The sequence below is a fragment of the Podarcis tiliguerta genome (genome assembly GCF_965153285.1).
Source record: "Podarcis tiliguerta genome assembly, chromosome: 2".
Taxonomy (NCBI): Eukaryota; Metazoa; Chordata; class Lepidosauria; order Squamata; family Lacertidae; genus Podarcis; species Podarcis tiliguerta.
Window position 1 is genome coordinate 14771749 of NC_139535.1, and position 23231 is coordinate 14794979.

Genomic DNA, 23231 nt, shown 5'->3' on the forward strand with positions numbered 1-23231 from the left:
GGCCCTTTTCCCTACAATTTTTGGGGCCTTTTCGTTTTTGTTTCTTTTTCTCTTTCCCTTTGCATCACTTTATTTCTTTTTAACTGAAATATTTTAAATAAACTATTAATACCCCCCCCTAAACCCAAATAAAAAAATCTAAAGCTAAAATAACAAGGGAAAGGAGCGAGACTAAACGCTAACACATTGTGGCTTATTGCCCAACCCTATGCATTGAAGATATCCGGCTTGATGTCAGAATAGGCTTGTAAGCAGTTTGCAAAATATCTCTTTTTAATGTTAAGGCTGCTGTCCTAACCGCTCTTCTTCCAGAGTCAATCCTATGGACTCCAGTAGGGCTTACCTCAGAGTAAAGGTGAGCCTTCATTAGCCTGGGGGCCTCCCACTGCACTGCTGGCAGGGGCTGATGGGAACTGTAGTCCGAAACATCTGATAGGCATCAGATTCTGGAACACTGCCGTAGAACATTCAGTTTCATTTTAGCTGTGTGGACTCTGTATCCTCAGAGCGTGGCTGCAGCTTCTGGATGGTAGATTTGGGGTGGGGGGAGAACCAGGGGGAGAACCCTCTTGATCGATTGCAACAGCAGTTCAGCAATGGAGCCAGTTGTAGTTAGAGGGGCGGAATCATAGAATCATAGAATCATAGAGTTGGAAGAGACCACAAGGGCCATCGAGTCCAACCCCCTGCCAAGCAGGAAACACCATCAGAGCACTCCTGACATATGGTTGTCAAGCCTCTGCTTAAAGACCTCCAAAGAAGGAGACTCCACCACACTCCTTGGCAGCAAATTCCACTGTCAAACAGCTCTTACTGTCAGGAAGTTCTTCCTAATGTTTAGGTGGAATCTTCTTTCTTGTAGTTTGGATCCATTGCTCCGTGTCCGCTTCTCTGGAGCAGCAGAAAACAACCTTTCTCCCTCCTCTATGTGACATCCTTTTATATATTTGAACATGGCTATCATATCACCCCTTGGTGAAGGATTCCAAGCAGGGAACCAGTGCTATTTTTGAAAGAAATAAAAAAAAGTCCTGGAATCTTTTGCCCTGTATGGGGCTTGAATTCACGAACCTGTGATTAAGAGTCTCGTGACTGAGCTGTCCCAAGAGTCATTCAAGATAAGACATCTATCTGTTGGAGGAGACTGGTGCTCTGGATATTCCTGCATTTAGCATCATAGTTCATTAACAGTCTCCTAACAACCCTTAGCATCCTTAACAAACTACAGCTCACCAGGTTCTTGTTGGAGGGGGGGACGGACGCTTTCACTTGCACATTTTCCCATATTGATTATAGTATCAATAACGTCCACCGCAGACGTTTGAAGCACTCTTGGCAGTTATGAACTCTCCCTCAAAGAATCCACAGCGGCCGCATGCTTGCTTGCTTGCCCTCTTTCTCTGGGTCTAGGTGCCCAGTGTTGCTGAGGGTGGAAGGGAGAAGGCTGTTGGGATTCCTGCTCCGTGTTTGCAGTCATGAGATTGTTGTCTATCACATGACGGTGTATGTTTTCATTCCACAGTGTGGGAAATGACGGAGACAGGATGCTTATGTTACTGTATTCCGTGAAGTGGGACTGTTGTCCTTTGTTCTCTCTCTCTTTTCTGTCTGATGAGAAAGAAGAAGGAGCTAAGTCAGAATGCTCCGAGTGTATTATATGTAAATAAAGGCAGATTAGCCAAAATGCTGAGCTACTGAGTTCTGTTATGCTAACCGCGAATACTCTGCGGATCCCTGAGGGTGCTGATGCTTCTTGGTATGAGTCGCTGTGACATTCGGGATGAAGAAAGCTTTTGAAGCTCCCGAACAATCGACCAGGAGGGAGAGGACATGCCAGTTGGGCATGTGTCTCTGCCAGGGTCCTACACGAGAGTAGGACACAAGCTGAGCGGGTGAACACAAGTGGGGAAGCTGCACAGCCAGGGCTAGGAGGCCTTGGCAGGCAGCCGACAGTGCCAATCCTCAACCCTGGCTTGAGAGGTCGTAAGAACCTAAGGAAGAACACTGCTGGTTCAATGGCCAATGGCACAAAGATACAAATTCCACACTGAATGTAATGATAAAACTCCACATTTTGAGTAACAAAATTCAGCAGTACATATTACTGTAAAATATTGTTATAGGGTCGTTTGGAGCAGGAGGGCAAGAGCTCCCAAACACTTAGATTCAGTAAAGGATTAGAAATTAAGGGATAAATTCCTGAATTTAGCTGTTCTTAGGAGGCTAGTCTGGTGATGGTTTACTTGGGAGGCGGGCGCGTGAGTCGTTGAAGAACCAATGGTGCTGAGGGCCAGTCATGAGCCCCTCAAGGGAAGGTCATTGAATCTGTGAAATGGGGGTTGTCAGGGTTACAGGGGCCACGATGACACCACAGGGAAAAGGGCCTTTTGAAACAGAGGGTGACAAGGGGTGGTGATGTAAACCAGGCATAGGCAAACTCGGCCCTCCAGCTGTTTTGGGACTACAATTCCCATCATCCCTGACCACTGGTCCTGTTAGCTAGGGAGGATGGGAGCTGTAGTTAGGGCCATCTTACCCATGGAGGCTAGTGGTGCTTGAGAGGTCATAAGAACCTAAGGAGGAACACTGCTGGTTCAATGGCCAATGGCCTGCCTAGCGTAGCACTCTGTTCTCGTAGTGGCCAGCCAGAGGGAGAAGCCTTTGAGCAGGGCCCAAATGCAACTTCACCACTCTGCCCACTTGTGTTTCCGTCATTTCAGCACCTGCCAGACTAAAGATGTTGTATATCTAAGAAGATGCCTGTGCAATCTACTCTATATTGAATCAACCACAGGAGCAGTCAGCGTTCAGATAGGGGAGCATCGTTCCTGCATTAGAAATCAGGTTATGGATGCATCACTCATAGAGCATTTTGTGACACACCAGCAGAGAGACATGGACCTTCTTTACATGGTTCTTTGAGTAAATCAGAAACAACTAGGGATGAGGAGAGATTACGTAAGATTGCTACACCAACAAGAAACTAAAATAATTTTCTTATTCAAATCCCTGTATCCTAGGGGTTTGAACACGGAATTAGACTTTGTTTCCACTGCATTAATTGTTGGATTCTGTATCTTTAAATTTTCTGATTTTGTACATGACTCAGCACTCTCGGGATGGCCTATTTAATGCCTTTGTGGTGGTGTAGTGGGGCCAGTGTGGTGTAGTGTCTAAGAGCGGTGGACTCGTAATCTGGGGAACCGGGTTCGCGTCTCCGCTCCTCCACATGCAGCTGCTGGGTGACCTTGGGCCAGTCACACTTCTCTGAAGTCTCTCAGCCCCACTCACCTCACAGAGTGTTTGTTGTGGGGGAGGAAGGGAAAGCAGAATGTTAGCCGCTTTGAGACTCCTTCGGGTAGTGATAAAGCGGGATATCAAATCCAAACGCTTCTCTTCTTCATCTTCTACGATTCGGCCCCCAGTATCAGCTTTCTACGCTTCTTAGTGAGTGCTGATCTTATGCTACTTGATGTACCTGTTACGACCATTCTACGTTTTTTTGCCTCTTTCAATACCAATACTAATTTTGTTCATGCAACAATGATAGATGTTTATTTTCTGTGTTTCCATTACATATTCTCTGTTTAAGAATTGCTACACTTGGAGCTTCTATTATCATGATTACAGGATGGGGACTATTGAAAGGCTTGTTTGCCTCTGTGATATTGACTGACTACCTTCTCTAATTTTGTTCATACAATATTGATTTTGTTAGTATATTATTAGCCACGTGTTGCCTGTTATTGCTTAAGTTACACTTGTGTTTCCTGGCAGCTGGTGTTCAGATGTGTACTGCCTCCAGCACTGAAGGAAAAACACAGTTGTCGTTACCTGTAGCCACTGATAGCCTTCCTCTCCCAATGAGTTCACCTAATCTTCTTTTAAAGCCATCCACATGGGTGGCCCATCAGGACCTCTGTTTAACTACATGCTGTGCAGTGCTATTTTTTTCTAGAAAAAGAGGTGCCGCAACTCACCATGAACACCTCCCTTGTTCTCTAAGAATGGTAATGGCGCCCACCTGAGAGGTGCCGGGACTGAGTTCCTGTGAGTTCCCCCTGGGGGAAAAGAAAGCCCTGGTGCTTTCTTTTGTCTATCCCAAATTCATTTTGGAAAATTAAATCACTATAAACAGTTTACAGCAGCGGTATCAGCAGGGTAACATGTGTGTGTGTTAGGCCCTAGTTTGGGGATCGGAACTGGTTTGTGCACTTTAAACAACAGCCCTGTGGTGTGTGCGCCAAGGTGGAAAGCCCCAAGAAACAGCTTGTGGTCTTTTTCTTTTTGCAAGGGAATATATGGACATATAACGAGACCAAGAATGAGAGTTCAAAAGTTTTATTTTCTGGTACAGTGGGTAAAGAGAGATACCAAAGGAAGATGAAAGACTGTTTATGTACGCAACAACAGCGGCAAGAATTCTCCCAGCCCCAAAATGGAAACAACAAGTACTGCCAACAAAAGAAGAGTGGCAGATGGTGGACTTTGTAGAATTGGCAAAGCTGACAGGAAGAATCCGAAACCAGCAAGATCAAGTATTCCAAAAAGACGGGAGTAAATTTATACAATATCTGAAAAATTACTGTAAGCAATTAACATCACTAGCAGGGTTGTCTGAAGACTCGTAGTGAAGAATTTTCTCCCTTTTTATTTTAACATAAATTTCAATGATTTGTAATGAGCTAATCAGAACTGGAAAATGTATAAAATGCAATGATATAAAGGTTTACTTTGAAAGCCGTGAGCTGGGAGGGAGGAAGTCTATAGGCGCAAAAGAGCCGGAGAAGTAAAGTGGGTAGCAATGATGTGAATATATATTATTAAATGAAAGACTAATAAAAATTATATTTAAAAACCACACAAAGTCTTTCCCCCCTAAATACACAGCTGGGACACCCTCTCCCTTATGCTGCCCTATGCATTATGGTACAGCTCCCTTCCTCTGAGTATAATGCGTAAAGGCAGAGTGAGAAAACGGTACACTCTGTAGTGTGAGAATGCAGAGTGAGATCAGTTCTCTTCCTGGGGTTCGATACCTTGCAACAGTTTTCCCCAAGCTTCAAAATCCAATGCCACTTTGAATTTCTTGAGAGATGGAAACACTGGCACCACATTTTTCTCATCGCCTCCAGAATCCTCCTCCTTCTCTTCACTACTTTCACCCTGTTCTTCATCAGCCTTCTGATCTTCCTCTTCAGCTGCATTCTTGTCATCTTTGTTTTCCTCCTCCTCTATTGAGTCTTTGGCTCTGAGAAAACAAGAAGCACCTGTTTAGTGGGAAAGGATGATCTGCCCCACTGCCCCTCCTTGTTGCTCCTAACAGGATGTTGCCCCCCCCCGCCCAAAAAATGAGGCCAGGCTGATCTGTGGCAAGTTCTACAACTGGTGGGAGAGGCCACTAACTTTCAAAGAGAAACCACATTTTTCAACTAAGCCAGAGCAACCTGGATGATCAATGTTTGTGGCTTGACAGGTGTTCCATCAGAATAAATTTGAAAGGAGGATTTTGGCCATGTGGAAGGTACTTGACATTATGTTAGAGCTGCATGGAGCCGCCATTTTAATTTCATGCCCACCCGATTGTGGAAAAGCAATGATTCCGCACCATAGACTATGTAGATGGGAGAGTAATGTGAATGCAGGAAAATGGTCTTTTTAAGAAACTGAGCTGCATTCAGTTGGGGATGAGGACTAAGGGGCCAAACTGGAGGTGGGAAACATCAGCCCTGGAGGTCGTTTTGCATTTATTGCTGCCCTGTCCACTTTTGCCTCTGGCTCTGCCCGTCACTGGGATGTGGCCACGGGCGGTTGCCCCAAAATGAATGTGGCTCTTGGGCTGAAAAAGCCACACACCCACACCTGCCACCAGGTGACACCAAGGACGCAAGGAATGTCAAAGAAGGGAACCACAGAGGAGCCACACAAGAATGAATTCCAGACACTTACTGCTTCATCAGCTCCTGGAAGTCCTACATGAAAGATAAACAAGTTTAGTGTATTGATTTACAGCATCTTCACAGTCAATTTGAAAGAATGACTAGAAAGGGCTTCCTCTCGCTTCAGATGTCATCTGGGAGCAGCTGTTTGATCAGACTGCCTCAGCAGGAGACATTGGAAGATTTGCTGGAAGCCCAGCTCCACCCGGAACCTCCTGCCCCGGAACTGTGCCAGCTGGTCATTATAGGAACAACCGTTTGGAAATAGGCGTCTGCGTTTTGCTTTTTATTCTCCTCTTCCCTCCCTATCCCCTTTTCCTTGTGTGTTGTGGTTAGGGACTGTTTTGTTTTGACTATGTAAACTCCTCTGGGAGCCTTCTTGGCTGAGGAGCAGGGTACAAGTGCTCTAAAGAAAATAATTAAGAAATAAATGTGGCAGCCAGGTCACCACCACCACCATAAAATATGGCTATTGTTATCATTTCCTCGAACAACATCTAACTGGCAAAAAAGGGTAAACTGAAAATAGTAAAAAGAGACCCTAGTTTGGCAAGGAACTCCTCATGGTTTGGCAAGAAGTGATCCAGGGTTTGGGCGACATCCTGTTTGGGTTACTCTAGTCAAGTGCCTCATCCTGGGCATGCCCTTAAAGGTGTTCTGGAAACAACTGGAATGTGATGCCAAGCATGTCTGCTGGATTCGGATGGTATAAGCACCTCATTCTCTTGCCTTCTCTGGCTTCCATTCGGTTTCTGGACTCAGTTCAAAGGGTTGATTTTTGACCTTCATGATCTGGGACTCCTGTACTTCTATCTAATCTCAGTGTGTGGGTCTCATCGACCCCCCAAGAGGTTTCCTTCTGCCTCCCCACCCCCCGCTTCGCTCTCAAGGAGCCAAACAATTTTGGCACTAGCAAACAGATAGGCACAAGGAAGAATTCAACATTGCGCTAAGGCGACAGTTCCATCAGCGCAAGCATTTTAGCGTACCAGATGAACGATCTGCCCTCCCCTTCTCCCATGTGCTATTTCGGGGTTCCCCCTGACCACCCAAGTCATTTTTAGAGGGCGCATGGGAGAAAGCCCTCTTGCACCAGCAAGAGTCCTTATTTGAGCTTCCAGGTAAAGGTAAAGGGACCCCTGACCATTAGGTCCAGTCGTGACCAACTCTGGGGTTGCGGTGCTCATCTTGCTTTATTGGCCGAGGGAGCCGGCATACAGCTTCTGGGTCATGTGGCCAGCATGACTAAGCTGCTTCTGGCAAACCAGAGCAGCGCACGGAAACGCCGTTTACCTTCCTGCTGGAGCGGTACCTATTTATCTCCTTGCACTTTGACGTGCTTTTGAACTGCTAGGTTGGCAGGAGCAGGGACCGAGCAACGGGAGCTCACCCCATTGTGGGGATTCGAACCACCAGCCTTCTGATCGGCACGTCCTAGGCTCTGTGGTTCAACCCACAGCTCCACCTGCGTCCCGGGCTTCCAGGAGTGGGGCTCATTCATTGAATCCCACCCACAGTGCTGTTGTGGATGGAGCCCAACACCCGAGTTGGAAGAGTTGTTAAGAGTCTCCTATGCCTCTCACAAAGCAGTTTAACAATCGACCTCTCTTCCCAATGAATTCTGGGAACTGCAGCCATATTAAACCAGATCTAGTCTAGCTATATTGAATCGGATATTGTTATTTGGCCAATAACTTTCAGTCCTACATCACCACACACATCCACTGGACCGCATGGTGTTTTGCAGGTATGCCTCTGATCGGAGCTGGTCTCACCTTCAGAAAGGCCATGTGGTCTGTACTTTCTAACGCTGCTTTAACCTTGTTCATAATCTCAGTCAGGGAAGAAACGTCGTTTTTCAGGCATGAAAAGGCATCTTGCATTTCCACCCAGTTCTTCTTCCTCTTCTCCTGGACAGTCCTCATAATAGCCTTCTCCTTCTCATCCAAGATCTGGTGAAGGGATTCAAATCCTGTGGAAATGTGATTTGTGATATCTTCGGTACAACTCTGCAAGTGGTGGGGAAACGAATTAATTTCATTTTTAGTGTTAGCGAGAAACAAAGCAGATACGTATTCAAGGCAACAAAAATCAAACATAACGAAACGGTGATTTGTCCCATCAAGAAGATTTTGAATTAGAAAAGTTCCTATGGAAAATAATAATAATAATAATAATAATAATAATAATAATAATAATAATGGTGATGATGATGATGATAATTAATTTATACCCCGCCCATCCGGCGGTATTACTCAGGAGAACTTGTGCCTGGATATTATGAAACATAAAAACGGAAATTTAACCTTCATAGCCTGAGATCAGGGCACCTTGTGATTATCAGGGACAGGGCCTTTTCAGTGGTGGTGCCCTGGCTTTGACACACTTCGCCACAAAAGCTTGCCTGGTCCTGGCACCTAGAGTCCAGTGTCTTTCCAGTGCCAGATGAAGACCTTTTTTAAAATTTCCCAGGCCAAGCTTATGCTGATCTGCTTCACCTGCACTCTTTCGATACCATTTTCAGGTTGTCTTTACAGATTTCAGGTTTGTTTGTTTTTTGCTTATTTCTGAACACAATTCAAAGTGTTGGTGCTGACCTTTAAGGCCCCAAATGGCCTCGGCCCCGTATACCTGAAGGAGTGTCTCCACCCCCATCATCCAGCCCGGACATAGAGGTCCAGCACTGAGGGCCTTCTGGCAGCTCACTCACTTCAAGAAGTGAAGCTACATGGAACCAGTCAGAGGGCCTTCTCGGTGGTGGCCCTCCCATCAGATGTCAAATAAATAAAAAACTATCTGACTTTTAGAAGACATCTGAAGGCAGTCCTGTTTAGGGAAGTTTTTAATGTTTGATCTTTTATCGTGTTTTTGATATTCTGGTCGGAGCCACCCAGAGTGGGCGGGGTATAAACAAACAAACAAACAAACAAACAAACAAACAAACAAATGTAATGCATTAGTTGTTCTATTGTGCTTTCTATACTTTATTGTAGGCAACAGTGAATTTCAAGGGCGGGGTATAAACAAGGACATTAATGCATGCTCTTTAAACCACAAAAAGTGTGGGGAAGCGGAGTTCCACAATCCCTTACTGTTTATCCTTTACCTTTAGCTCTCCAATTGCCTCCTTCTGGTGTATTTTCTCCTCTTTGGCCTCCTTTAGACGCTCCTTCAGAGGCTTTAGGTATGGCTTCAGCTCCATCTGTGCAGCAGAGAAATCAACAGAGCTTAAGAAGAAGGAAGGAAGGAAGGAAGGCTTCAAAAGCTTGGAGGAATATGTGGCCAGGTGGAACTGCTGCTTAGCTCCGCCAGGTGGGGCCAAGGCTAGGACCACCTTAGCACAACAGGGGTGCTGCGCTGGGCATGATGGAGACCAGGGAGAATGAAGATATACCGTATTTTTCGCTCTATAAGACGCACCAGACCATAAGACGCACCTAGTTTTTGGAGGAGGAAAACAAGAAAAAAAATATTCTGAATCTCAGAAGCCAGAACAACAAGAGGGATCGCTGCACAGCCAAAGCGGCGATCCCTCTTGCTGTTCTTGCTTCTGGGATAGCTGCACAGCCTGCACTCGCTCCATAAGACGCTCCTTACTTTTTAGGAGGGAACAAGTGAGTCTTATAGAGCAAAAAATACGATAATCAGTGCTTTTTCCCCCTTGAAAAATGTTTAGGGTTACTCTCATTTTGACTCAAGAAAATCATCATTTTATAGTTCAAATCAGGGGAAAAGAACTAAAGCAAATGGACAAAAGTACAAAGATTCACAAACTGTTTAGAGGTATGCGTGCCCCTGCGTCCCCCCCAGGAAAAAAAAGCGCTGGATATAAAGTTTTATAAGGACAAACAAGAAACAATATGTACAAAACAAAGGAACACAAATCTAAAATAAATATCACGCACAGGAATAATAAAGGACACAGAATTTCACTTGCAGAAATATAAATTATTAAATGTATTAATATGAATGGAAGTTAAAAATGTTGTAGCTGTTGCATTGTTGCAGGTTTTTCCCCAGTCAATGAGGCAGACACGGGTTCTTTGAGAAAAGTCTTGTTTTACTAAGCTGCGCAGCTGGCTTCAGCGAGATAACTCTCAAAGGCTGGGCCCTGAACTCAGATTGGAGCTGCTTTTGATACCATGTCACAAACAAACCTCCATGGCACCAGAGCATGTGCAGAGTGTGATCACACAATTTTGCAAGCAAGCAGACGACAGTCTCCCTTCCCTTTCTGCTGACTTCTGCAATTTCTGATGAGGCAAGAAGCCGTTGTCTTGTGGCTTCAGCCTGCAGATGTTCAGACTGCTTTTTGGTGTCAAGGACTGCTGAGGCAAGCAGATTTTCTTCAGTCCTCAGTTCCTAATTCCTGCACTATTCTGGTAACTTGAGTTAGCCCAACCCTGGTGACTCACCCACCATGAGTTGGGGTGGCTCTTACAACATCTTTTGCTCTTCTTAGAGCAGTAAAGGTAAAGGACCCCTGACCATTAGGTCCAGTTGCGGATGACTCTGGGGTTGCGGCACTCATCTCGCTTTATTGGCCGAGGGAGCCGCCGTACAGCTTCCGGGTCATGTGGCCAGCATGACTAAGCCGCTTCTGGTGAACCAGAGCACCACACGGAAATGCCGTTTACCTTCCCGCCAGAGCGGTACCTATTTATCTACTTGCACTTTGACGTGCTTTCGAACTGCTAGGTTGGCAGGAGCAGGGACCGAGCAATGGGAGCTCACCCCGCGGCAGGGATTCAAACCGCCGACCTTCTGATCAGCAAGTCCTAGGCTCTGTGGTTTAACCCACAGCACCACCCGCATCCCTCTTCTTAGAGCAGGGTTACTTAATTCTTCCCTCAGTATAAAGGGTTATGATTAAGACTGAAATGAAGCAGAATTACAGTGGACGCTCAGGTTGCGAACGTGATCCGTGTGGGATGCATGTTTGCAACGTGCAGCGGCGCTTCTGCGCATGCTGCAATCCAGCGCTTTTGGGCATGCGCAAAGTGCGATTTAACCCTCCTGCGCATGCGCGACTGCCGAAACCCAGAAGTAACCTGTTCCAGTACGAAAAAATGCAACCTGAAGCGTCTGTAACCCGTGCTATGACTGTAAATGAAACTATCACTCCTTGAAATCTAGCGGGGGGGGGGGGGTCCATGTAAAATGTGTAATTGGGTTTTTAATTGATTGATATTTTAATTGTAATTTGATATTGATAAAATGTGGCTTATATTGGATTTTTATAATAAAAATTATTTTATACGTACTTTTTATATGTACCTTTTTATATATATAAAAAGGACTACCCTAACACGATCCAGTTAAGCAGCAGTGAAGCTGTCGCAGCTCTGAAGCAGCGCAAAAACTACGTTTTCAAAGCCTGTTAGAATCCTTAGCAGACCTGCGCGGTTGTGAATTCCTGGTCTGATTTTTCTGAGCCAACATCCCTTGCAAATCACTTTGCCTGCCTGGGCTGAACTAGGTCAAACCGAGCCTGTGGTTTTGTAAGGCTGTCCTCCCATTATGATCACCCACCGCTCCCCGCAGCCCACCCAACCCCAAAGCAGAAATCTTGCCACTGACCTGCGCGCATTTCACAGCATCTTTGGTCGGCAGGAACTCGTGGCCCCGATGCGCGGGCTGATCCCGGCAGATCACGCAGATGGGGACGCGATCCTGGCGACAGAAGAGCTTGAGCGGCTCCTCGTGCTCCTCGCAGGAGCCAGCTGAGCTGGCCCTTGCCTGGGGCTCTTCATCCAGCTGCAGCTTGCGCGCTTTTTCCGCGAGGTTGTCCAGAACCCTGTGGCGCCTGGCCTCCCGCAGACTGAAAGGGCAGCGGCACTCCGGGCAAATCCCTCTGCCCCAGCCATCGCGAACACAGCGCTTCAGGCAATCCAGGCAGAAGTTGTGGCCGCAATCCAGTACGTGGGGATCGCGGAAGAGGGAGAGGCAGACGGAGCACACCAGATCGTCCACCAGGCTGGAAGCCATGATCCCAGGGGCGGCAGGATCGTCGCCTGCGAGCACGCTGGTCCTAAGGCAGTTTTGCGCAAGGCGCCGCTTGAGGAAAAAGGCGCAGAGCGATTCTGCTTTCAGGTTCACTTCTGCATTGCTGGAAAGGGTGGAGCCGTCCAAGAAATCAGATTCACGGGGGTCATCATTTTCTCTCTGCTCCCAGTTGTGCCTCATTCAGCTGCACTCTCCACACCCAGTTCCCTTGCACGATCCTTTTGGAGATTCATGTCTCCAAAAAGGTCTCCTGTCAGTAGAGAACTGGAACCCATTATTGGCATTAGAAAACAACACCTAGCCCCCTTCATAGTTCAGAGACACTTGGATCCTCTAGGAGGTATTTCGAAGCACAGGTGAAGAAGAAGAGTTTGGATTTCATATCCCGCTTTATCACTACCCAATGGACCAATATAACTGTTCTTGCTGATCTAACATTTCGACCTTTCCTATTCAAAGAATCTCTGGCATTTTTATCCTTTGTGCTATGTCAATCCTGCAAACGTTTTTAGATTTTTACAGTGTTCTTTAATATAGTCTATAAAGTTGCGCCATTCTCTATTAAATTTGTTATCCTCTCGGTGCCTGGTCTTCCAATGAAGGACAATAATTTGGATAAATGCAGTTAGACGCAGTTAAAAAAGGAAGATAAATTTTGGAAGCCAAAGGAGGGGTGGTGGGAAGTCTGGAGGTTCAGGGAACCACATAAAGGTACTATGGTTTAATGTAAACCTCTCTCTCTCTCTCTCTCTCTCTCTCTCTCTCTCTCTCTCTGTGTGTGTGTGTGTGTGTGTATGTGTGTGTGTGTGTAAAAAAAAAATGTTTTTTTTCTTTTTGAAACTGGGGGGGGGGGAATCTTAAGGCAATATCCAGAGCCCAGTTACCACCTCCTCTGCCCCCCAGTGGTTTCCTGATGTAAATCCCTCACACTGGGATTGAAAACAAATATTCTATTTTTATTTTTTAATTAAATAAAATTATCCCGATGTTTATTTTTTAAAATTTTTAATTACATTTAGACATACAACAGGCAACAGTTGCATAAAACGAGGTGAAGCAAAAAAAAAAAAGTATACGCTCAGATAAACGTTCCTGAATATGTTAACAAAGTTGTGCCTATATATCATAATCACTACAGAAATGTTTATTTTTATTTATTCAATTGATCTACAATGACACATGTAAAGTAACATGAATTGTGGATCCTATGATTATACACTAGATAGATTACAGTAGAAGATGAGGAATAAAATTTAAAAATGGAACCCATGAAGGGAAGGAAGGAGGTCTGAAGGTTCGAAAGAACCCTTAAATTTTATTTTATTTTTGAAAATGTTATGTTTGTTGTGTACAACTTTTATGTAAAACTAATAAAAATATATATGAAAAAATGGGAAAGACTTTGGAGGGAGGACTTCTGGGTTCACAAAACACAGTGTTCCCTTCCCCCAGGGCAAAAGTGCTACCTATAACAGGAAAAAACAAACACATAACAGTGGTACCTCGGATTACAGAAGCTTCAGGTTACATATGCTTCAAGTTACAGACTATGCTAACCCAGAAATAGTACCTTGGGTTAAGAGCTTTGCTTCAGGATGAGAACAGAAATCGTGCGGCAGCAGTGGGAGGCCCCATTAGCTAAAATGGTACCTCAGGTTAAGAACAGTTTCAGGTTAAGAACGGACCTCCGGAACAAATTAAGTTCTTAATCTGAGATACCACTGTAATTTTGAAGGCTAATACCTCACCTTCCCATCTAATAATTCCCAAGGTGGCTTACGAGTTCTACAAAGAACTCAGAAGCTCACATTAAAAACAAAACAAAAAAACACCACAAAGCCAAGCCAGCAGCCCCTAGTCCTATAATGTCTGACGTTTGGTGTGTTCTCTTATATTCTATTGGAAGCCAGAGAGGCTGGGGCAACCCAGTCAGTTGGTACAATTAATAAATTATTATTATTGTTATTCATCTCAGCGTTGTGGGTTCAAGACCCACTTTGGGGAAAGATTCCTACACTGCGGCACAAAGAAGGCAGCTGAGCCTGGAGGCAACGGGTCCAGCCTCTGTCTCTTCGCCAACGGAGGAACCGTCCTCCAGCCACTGCCCACCTCCTCCAGCCCTAAAAAAAGCTCTGGGAAAGGGGGGGGGGCACAGGGACTTTTGCACCACGGCGCCGGATATGCTTAAGACGGCCCTGGCTGTAGTCCCAAAGCAGCTGGAGGGCCGAGTTTGCCTATGCCTGATGTAAACGGAAGAGGGAGTTGTGTTTGACAAGGTTTTCTGGGAAGAAGGAGCAGGATGTAGGGAGAACGCCATTGTTGCTGGCTGGGGGTGGGGTGGGGGGGCTGCACTGAGAGACCCTCAGGGACAGGGCTGCTCTGGACGAAGGTTACTGAAGTTATGGGAGAAGCAACAGGAGACACTTTTGAGGTGCAATGTTGTGTTGAGGTGAAATGAAGGGATTCAGGTTGCAAATAATCCCTATTTCCTAAAAACACAAAGACTGGTGGAATGGCTTGGTGGGTAAAGGCTTGGTGGTCCTAGCTGAATCTGAGGAGATAAAGGGAGAGAACCTGCCTGCAGGACTGAGGGGAGAAGTGAGAAGCAGCTTGGGCTGTAAGTCTCTGGTTGGGACTGGCAGGAGGAGAGATTTCCAGGCCAGTTCAACAAGACACACCTGTGCTTCTATAGCTCAGAAAGAGGTTCATTTGGTATACAGTCGTACCTTGGATCTCATACGCCTTGGTACTCGGATGTTTTGGCTCCAGAACACCACAAACCCGAAAGTGAGTTTTCCGGTTTGCTAATAACAACATTTTGTATCCCTCTCTAGGTTTGCAGCATTATATTCCACACCAATAATATCTAACAAATCTCTTTTCTTATGGTGATCAGCATTTCAAGAGTTGTCTTGTTTTCATTAAGTTGTGTCTTTTGCCATTTTATTTTTTATAAACGAGATTTCCTTGTGCTTGCAAAGATAATTTATTTTCCTCCCCAGATAGCGCTTTATTAGGGACTTAATTAGTGAACTAGCATGGAAGCAGACTTTGGGTTGCAGTTACTCATTCCTTTCAAGGCAACCTTGCATACCATTATGAAAAAAAAATGTGCACACAAGAATGGTCTAAGCTTGGGTGATTTACAGTGTTTGCAGAAGTGATCGTATGGTTGTTATTGGCATCTGTCTGTATTGAGGGACAAGGGAGTGCGCCTCCAGGGGTGAAGTCAAATCACTGCATTAGCAGCACTAATGTGACTTCCCTCATGCACAAGGTGGGGCAGTGTGTATGGAGGTCCAGGGCTGCCCAGATGACAAGACTCCCCTCTTGGCCTCACTGATGTGAAAGGAAAGCAGAGCAAGATGTCTGGCCCCAGCTTGGCTGCAGGAGGTGCTGGAAGGAGGCATACAAGACACCATCCAACTGCCTTAAGAACTCCATTCTGGATTAGTGTCGGGTTTACTCCTTACCCTTTTCTTCTTCTGAAGATCTCCCGCAAGGCACTGGAGGTTTAGGATCAGAGTTTTCCTTCATCACCTAGCCGACAAAGATCCTGAATCTGAGGCTCCAATACTGTGGCCACCTCATGAGAAGAGAAGACTCCCTGGAAAAGACCCTGATGTTGGGAAAGATGGAGGGCACAAGGAGAAGGGGACAACAGAGGACGAGATGGTTGGACAGTATTCTCGAAGCTACGAACATGACTAAACGACTAAGTCTTCTCTTCTCATGAGGTGGCCACAGTATTGGAGCCTCAGATTCAGGATCTGTCCTTCCAGTGAGCACTCAGGGCTGATTTCCTTAAGAATGGAGAGGTTTGATCTTCTTGCAGTCCATGGGACTCTCAAGAGTCTCCTCCAGCACCATAATTCAAAAGCATCAATTCTTCGGCGATCAGCCTTCTTTATGGTCCAGCTCTCACTTCCATACATCAGTACTGGGAAAACCATAGCTTTAACTATACGGACCTTTGTTGGCAAGGTGATGTCTCTGCGTGATGTCCAGTCTGATAAGTTTAAAGGCAACTATGGGGTTGCGGTGCTCATCTCGCTTTCAGGCCAAGGGAGCCAGCGTTTGTCCACAGACAGCTTTCCGGGTCATAAACTGCTTCTGGTGCAACGGAACACCTTGACGGAAGCCAGAGTGCACAGAAACGCCATTTACCTTCCCTCTGCAGCAGTACCTATTTATCTACTTGCACTGGTGTGCTTTTGAACTGCTAGTTTGGCAGGAGCTGGGATAGAGCAACAGGAGCTCAGCCCGTCATGGGGAATCAAACTACCAAACTTCTGATCGGCAAGCCCAAGAGGCTCAGTGGTTTAGACCACAGAGCCACCCGCATCCCTCTTTAGGATATATGGTTTATTTACACATCTATACAACATAAGCCTAAGACTGAGGAGCTCACAGCATTAACACTCCAGAAGGTCTGGCTTCTCCAATAGTGACAGTCTCATATTCAAACAGAAATCAAGCATGGCTCTCTCTCCCTCTCTCTCCCTCTCTCCTCTGGATTTTGTCTTTTTTCCCGCTGCCAGTCAGGTGACACAGAACAACCTCCTTTGTTATATTAATGATCATACTTCCATTATGAGCACCCATGTAATTTGGCACTTAGGTGTCAACTCCACCCTTGCCCGACTAATTCAACAATGGGACCCTCCATTAGATTCAAACTCTTGCTTGATCCTCGAATTACAATCCTACAGCCTAAACTCCCCCTCCCTGCCACACTCACAGCAATCCAAATTTTGAAATATGAGGTATTCTCCTTCATGGGCAGAAAAAAAGTAGCTTGGCTTGAGTTTGCAGTGGAACAAATTTAGTCCCATATGTCAGAATGGTTAACAGGTATTAAGGGAGATGGGAAGACAAGCTCTCTAGCGATCAGCAGAGATGGCCTCTACTGCACAATAGACATTTTCACGCAAGAATGTGGCTATAGAGTGAAGGAGAGAAAGGTGTTCACAGCTCCCTGCTGTGGCTTTGCCAGTGCACGGCACACATGCTCACAGGTGGGGAGGAGTGTGCAAAACTCCACCTGTGAACGTGCTTCACAGCTGCATGCATATATCACTCATATATTCTTTGGCACATGTGTGTGTGTGTAGCTTGTTGCTAGGCAGATACAAAGGTGCCTAAGCCATTCGCATTCGATGGGTTTCGATCTTTTTAATCACAGGTAAGTTTAGAATCACTAGAAAGAGCAGCTGGAGAATTTGCTAACTTAGATTGCTGTGATGAATTGTGCCATCAGCCAGAGGCACGAATAAAACATAGCTTATTTCACATGGACAAATCTGTCCATTTGTTTTTGTTCAGTTTCTCATTTCCCCAATCTTGCACATCAGTTTGTGATTTAATTCTTAAAATTTCATCAGGGACTTTGTCCTAATATACACATTTTTAATATTATAATTTTATAATTTTATAGTATAATTATAATTTTCGCACAATTTTTGCCCTATTTTAATTTTTATTTTACAAAGCGATTTCCCCTAACATAATTAACTATTTATTTCATTAACCTTATCTTCTCCTGAACCATACCTCAACGAGCATCATCCCCCAAATGAGCAAATGGCATTTTAAGCCGCTTTTGTGCTTCGGGCCAGGCTCGTGAATGTTTATACTCCAGATTAGGAATGCAGTTCTAGGTAGGGTTGGGAGAGATCCCTGTCTGAAGCCCTGACAGTCAGTCTCAGCAGTACTGGGCTACATGGAGCAATGGTCTGACTCAGGATAAGGTCACCTCCTATGTTCCCCTTGTACCTCTCTCAGCAGAAGTCATCCAACAGGGTGGATAAGGCTCCCAACAGAATATTAAACAGAATAAAACATCGAACATTAAGAACTTCTCTAAACAGGGCTGCCTTTAGATCTCTTCTAAATGTCAGATAGTTGTTTATTTCTTTGACATGTGATGGGCGGGCGTTCCACAGGGCAGGCACCTTGTTTTCTTTTCAGCAGCCTTTGGCTCCGGCGGGGGGGGAGAGCAGGCGTGGCGTGGCGGGTGCGCATCCTGGGGGTGTGGCGCCCAGCACGCGGGGCGGAGGGGGGAGACACCCACAATGGCACCCCACCGGGATTGTGCTCCCCCCGCACCCCTGTTCCTCTGCCAGTGGTGCCACTCCCGAAAAGGCCCTCTGCCTGGTTCCCTATAACCTCACTTCTCGCAGGGAGGGAACCACCAGAAGGCCTTCAACGCTGGACCTCATTGGGTCCCTTCCGACTCTATAGTTCTATGATTTCTACATTGACTTGCATTGTTCTTCATTCTGCATTCTTGTCATTCCTGCTGTTCTTATGCAAATGGATATTTTCGTTTTTGCCTTACTTTCAATGCATTTTTAAAATGTTCGTGATCTTGGTCATAAATTTAAGAATTCGTTTAAGCACCGGGCTTAGGTCTCCCTGCCTTCATATCTTTCTTAAAACTAATCTTAAGGGAGCATTTTGCTATCTTTTGGTCTGATCGTGAGGTATCCTTCATGGCATAATTTAATCAGCAAGCTTGTTTCAAAAATATCATAATGAATACTTGGGGGAAAGCTTGAATCTCCACCTCATAGTTCACACTGGCATTTTCTTATCCCACTCTTTGGCCCCCAAACCCACCAGAACGGTTCACAAATGTGAGAAATAAATGCAGAACAAGTGTTAGTGGCCTCTGTTAACAGTGTCAGATATCTGTCTCGATATCATTTTTATATTCTGGGTCTTGGAATAGTTTATGTTGTTTGGGCTGCTTTGGAAGGAGACTCTTTGGGGCTTATTCCTATTCTATAATATTTAAAGCATGAACCTCTTAAGCTCAGGGTTGGGGGTTTGAGACCCACATTAGGCAAAATATTCCTGCATTGCAGGGGGTTGGACTAGATGACCCTTGGGGTCTCTTCATGGGCGTAGCCAGGATTTTTGTTAGGGGGGCAGGCCTTTTGTTAGGGGGAGCAGAACCTCACTTTTTAATGTATTTTTATTGGTTTTTCTTGATTTAGGGGTGGCAGCTGCCCCTCCCTGCTCCCCCTTGCCTAAGCCCATGGGCCTCGTCCAATTCGACAATTCTATGATTCCATGATTCCACAAAAGGCAGGGCAGCAGTCAGCACCCCAAAAACATTGTTGGCATACAGCTGCCTTCTCCAATCTAGTGGCCTCCAGATGTTTTTGTGAGCAGTTTTGAATTCCAATTCTCAGCCAACAAGGGAAATTATGGGAGTTGTTGTTGAAAACATTAAGAGGCTGTCAGGGTCCAAAAATCAGAGGCGGATTTTGGGGGGTGTTATGTACTGAAGTTCTCACCCTGGGCCAGCAGGGGGATACTGTAGATAGTTTTCACTCAGGTCCACGTCAGTTATTTTAGGCGGGAAACCCTGAGTTGTTGTTGCTACAATGTTGACAGCTGGCTCCTATAAAAGCAGGCCGGCTGAGCTGTTTGCTGTTCAGTTCTGTTCCAGTTTACAAAATAAAGAGCTGCTTTGGAGAAATCGCTGTGTCGTCTGCCATGTCTACCCACCATTCTACAGGGGGCATGACGGATTTGATTGCACAGGGTGTGGAGCCTTGGGGATGCTACAGAGGACACCACAATTATGCTTTAGAATGGAACACAAGAGGTGCCACATACCAAATTTTGGCATCACACAGGGCTCAAATTTGAGAACGCAACATTTGACACTGCAAAAACTCAGCTTTGCATGCCTTTTCTCAGTCTGCCCTGCTGATTCCAGACATGGGCGTCTGTTTTCTTTTGTGAAGACATTTGGCCCTTCTGCTGCTGAATAAGTGTCAGAGGGGTTTTTTTGGGGGGGGGGTGTTGGTGGTGGAAGCTCTTAATCGTATTACTAGCACTCCCCAAAAGATCCTGCATAAAGAAGCAATGGGCTAGTTCCTATTGCAACGCATCAGGGCTATCAACAATCTGTTCTCAAATCTTAAGGTGCTGTTTTGGGGTGGCCCACTTTTTGTAGTTTTACGGACAGAACTCCGAGAGGAATCCCATGCTATTATATTGTTAAAGTGAGGTACCACTAAAGGATGGATGCAGCTGCCCATTTTGTTTTCTCTCCATTTCTGTCTAGCCCAGAGACAGGGAGGCTCAGGGCAGATCTACATACACTCTTGTTTTTAACATTAGGAAAGGGTTAAGAAACAGTTGTGGTACAAAGGGACAAATGACGCATGGCTTACAATGTTGCTAATGTGTTATTAAAATGTGACACCAGAGGGCACTGCAGAGCAACCAGCTGTGCTTTTGATGGAAATAAACAAATAACAAGGTAAGATACCCAGTTCTACCTCTCTTGCAAATCAGAACCAGTCAAGGCGGTGAAGGTCCTGTGTGAGTGTCTGGGAGGCGGTTGGAGGATGGATGGCGGCTAATGGATTGAGGTTGAATCCTGACAAGACAGAAGTACTGTTCTTGGGGGACAGGAGGCGGGCGGGTGTGGAGGACTCCCTAGTCCTCAATGGGGTAACTGTGTCCCTGAAGGACCAGGTGCGCAGCCTGGGAGTCATTTTGGACTCACAGCTGTCCATGGAGGCGCAGGTCAATTCTATATCCAGGGCAGCTGTTTACCAGCTCCACCTGGTACTCAGGCTGAGACCCTACCTGCCCACAGACTGTTTCGCCAGAGTGGTGCATGCTCTGGTTATCTCCCGCTTGGACTACTGCAATGCGCTCTATGTGGGGCTACCTTTGAAGGTGACCCGGAAACTACAACTAATCCAGAATGCGGCAGCTAGACTGGTGACTGGGAGCGGCCGCCGAGGACCACATTGAAGGGACAGGATACCCAAATCCTGTCTGAAATCACCCCAGGCTTCAATAATCACCCCAGGCCTCAAAACTGTCCAAAACTCCTTTTGTTTTCTAAAAATCCAAAACAGCTTTTCTCTGCTTGTCTCTGCTTATTCTCACAAGATGATGTGCATAGGCAAAATGTTACTTTTAAAAGCTAATGAATAGGCTCTGTTCACAGCAGGCCTGGGAAATGAATCTTATCTCATTCTAGTGGCAACTTCTTGGGCATGCTTGGACATGCTTGGACATGCTTAACCACTCTCACTCCCCTCTCCTGGGAAGGGTGCCAAGAGTCCCAATAGTCCCAAGACTGCTTTCTGTTCATGCTCAGAGGAACTCATGGGGCAGGACTCCTGGAAAAGGAGGAGAAAGGAGGAGGGAATTGGAAAGGGGTATATATGCTTGTGCAGAGGACTGTGAACTTCGTGCATGCTTTTTGTGACTTATCACACTTGCTCCTTCTACCAGTTCATGGATGGTAGAAATAAAAGCCTTTTCTCTGAAACTATTCCTTGAGTGTCTGTTGACTCCCACTTCCCTTTCCCAGGCGCAATATTTCTCCCACCCGAGGGCAAAGCCTCATAAGGCTACAACATAACACCGGTCTTGAAAGACCTACATGGCTCCCAGTATGTTTCTGAGCAGAATTCAAAGTGTTGGTGCTGACCTTTAAAGCCTTAAAAAGCCTCGGTCCAGTATACCTGAAGGAGCATCTCTACCCCCATTGTTCTGCCCGGACGCTGAGGTCCAGCACCAAGGGCCTTCTGCCGGTTCCCTGACTGCGAGAAGCCAAGTTACAGGGAACCAGGCAGAGGGCCTTCTCGGTAGTGGCACCTGCCCTGTGGAACGCCCTCCCACCAGATGTCAAAGAGAAGAACAACTACCAGACTTTTAGAAGACATCTGAAGGCAGCCCTGTTTAGGGAAGCTTTTAATGTTTAACAGAACACTGTATTTTAATACTATGTTGGGAGCTGCCCAGAGTGGCTGGGGAAACCCAGCCAGATTATAAATAACAAATTATTATTATTATTATTATTATTATTATTATTATTATTATTATTATAAAAACCTGTGATATTTTAGAATGATATATATGAGGGGTGTTCATTAAAGACTTCTCCTGAAGTACTTCCCCGTGGACTGAGACAAAGGAAACCGGGCACAGTTATTAGTCCTTCTCTACGTAGCCACCAGGGACGCGGGTGGCGCTGTGGGTAAAAGCCTCAGTGCCTAGGGCTTGCCGATCGAAAGGTCAGCGGTTCGAATCCCCGCGGCGGGGACCGCTTACCAGCGGGAAGGTAAACGGCGTTTCCGTGTGCGGCTTTGGCTCGCCAGAGCAGCGACGTCACGCTGGCCACGTGACCCGGAAGTGTCTCCGGACAGCGCTGGCCCTCGGCCTCTTGAGTGAGATGGGCGCACAACCCTAGAGTCTGTCAAGACTGGCCCGTACGGGCAGGGGTACCTTTACCTTTACCTTTACGTAGCCACCAGCAACTTCTCCCATTGCTTTATGTAGCTGTGGAGATCTTATCTGTAGAAGTTGGCAGCTTGCATCAGAAGCCACAACTTGACCTCAGAAATCAGGATTTCACCATCTGGAAAAATCTTGCCCTTCAAAAATAACTTCATGGTTGGGAAGTCCAATGGTGCCAGCTCAGAATAGCAATAACCGGCGGTCAGACCAAAAAGGGAACTACCTTTAAAATGAGTATAACGCTAGAAGTCACTGAGGGTACGTAGCTAGCTAACAGTTCTTTCCACATGCATGCGGTAGCCGAGGTTGACCAGCCATGTTTGACTAATGTGGTAGCCAAGTTTGACTCCCCCTTGCTTATGTTTCGAACGCATAGGCTGCACAGGCTACAGCCTACATGCATAGCCGGGGCACCTGCAGTAGAAAAGTAGCCATTGTGACTCTGCCTGGTGGTGCCATGTGCCATACAAGGTATTAAATAAAAACCCAGGAATGTGACTGGCTATAACCCTGTGGTGCCATGTGCCATATAAGGGAATGATCAAAATAAAGGAGAGGGGTTGGTGGTGTTTGTGAAGTTATGTTACAAGATACAATGGTACCTCGGGTTAAGAACTTAATTCGTTCCGGAGGTCCGTTCTTAACCTGAAGCACCACTTTAGCTAATGGGGCCTCCTGCTGCTGCCGCGCTGCCAGAACACGATTTCTGTTCTCATCGTGAAGCAAAGTTCATAACCCGAGGTAATATTTCTGGGATAGCGGAGTCTGTAACCTGAAGCGCATGTAACCTGAAGCATATGTAACCCGAGGTACCACTGTACTTGTTACAGTTGGCCCCCAAAACTGTGCTTGGGAGCTCAGTTCTTTTGGCAGTTATCTCACTGAGACGATTTCCTGCAACATGCAGTTGCAGCGGACTCACCAATTCATAATGCGGCGGATCCACTCCTGCTAACTGCCCCCTGATTAAATATAGTGCGCCCACCTCATGGTACACCAGTTAAC

At 46.0% G+C, this 23231-nt stretch overlaps 1 protein-coding gene across 1 annotated transcript; it reads right to left on the reverse strand.

The window, feature by feature from the left end:
* Nucleotides 1-4325: 4325 nt before the first annotated feature.
* LOC310670685 (zinc-binding protein A33-like) lies at nucleotides 4326-12283 on the reverse strand. The gene is made up of 5 exons (XM_083426350.1): nucleotides 11520-12283; nucleotides 9046-9141; nucleotides 7715-7948; nucleotides 5950-5972; nucleotides 4326-5251 (listed from the first exon to the last, which is right to left on the reverse strand). The coding sequence occupies exons 1-5, from the start codon at nucleotides 12123-12125 to the stop codon at nucleotides 5014-5016; spliced, it is 1197 nt and encodes a 398-aa protein (XP_083282476.1). The 5' UTR covers nucleotides 12126-12283; the 3' UTR covers nucleotides 4326-5013.
* Between the last annotated feature and the right edge of the window lie 10948 nt (nucleotides 12284-23231).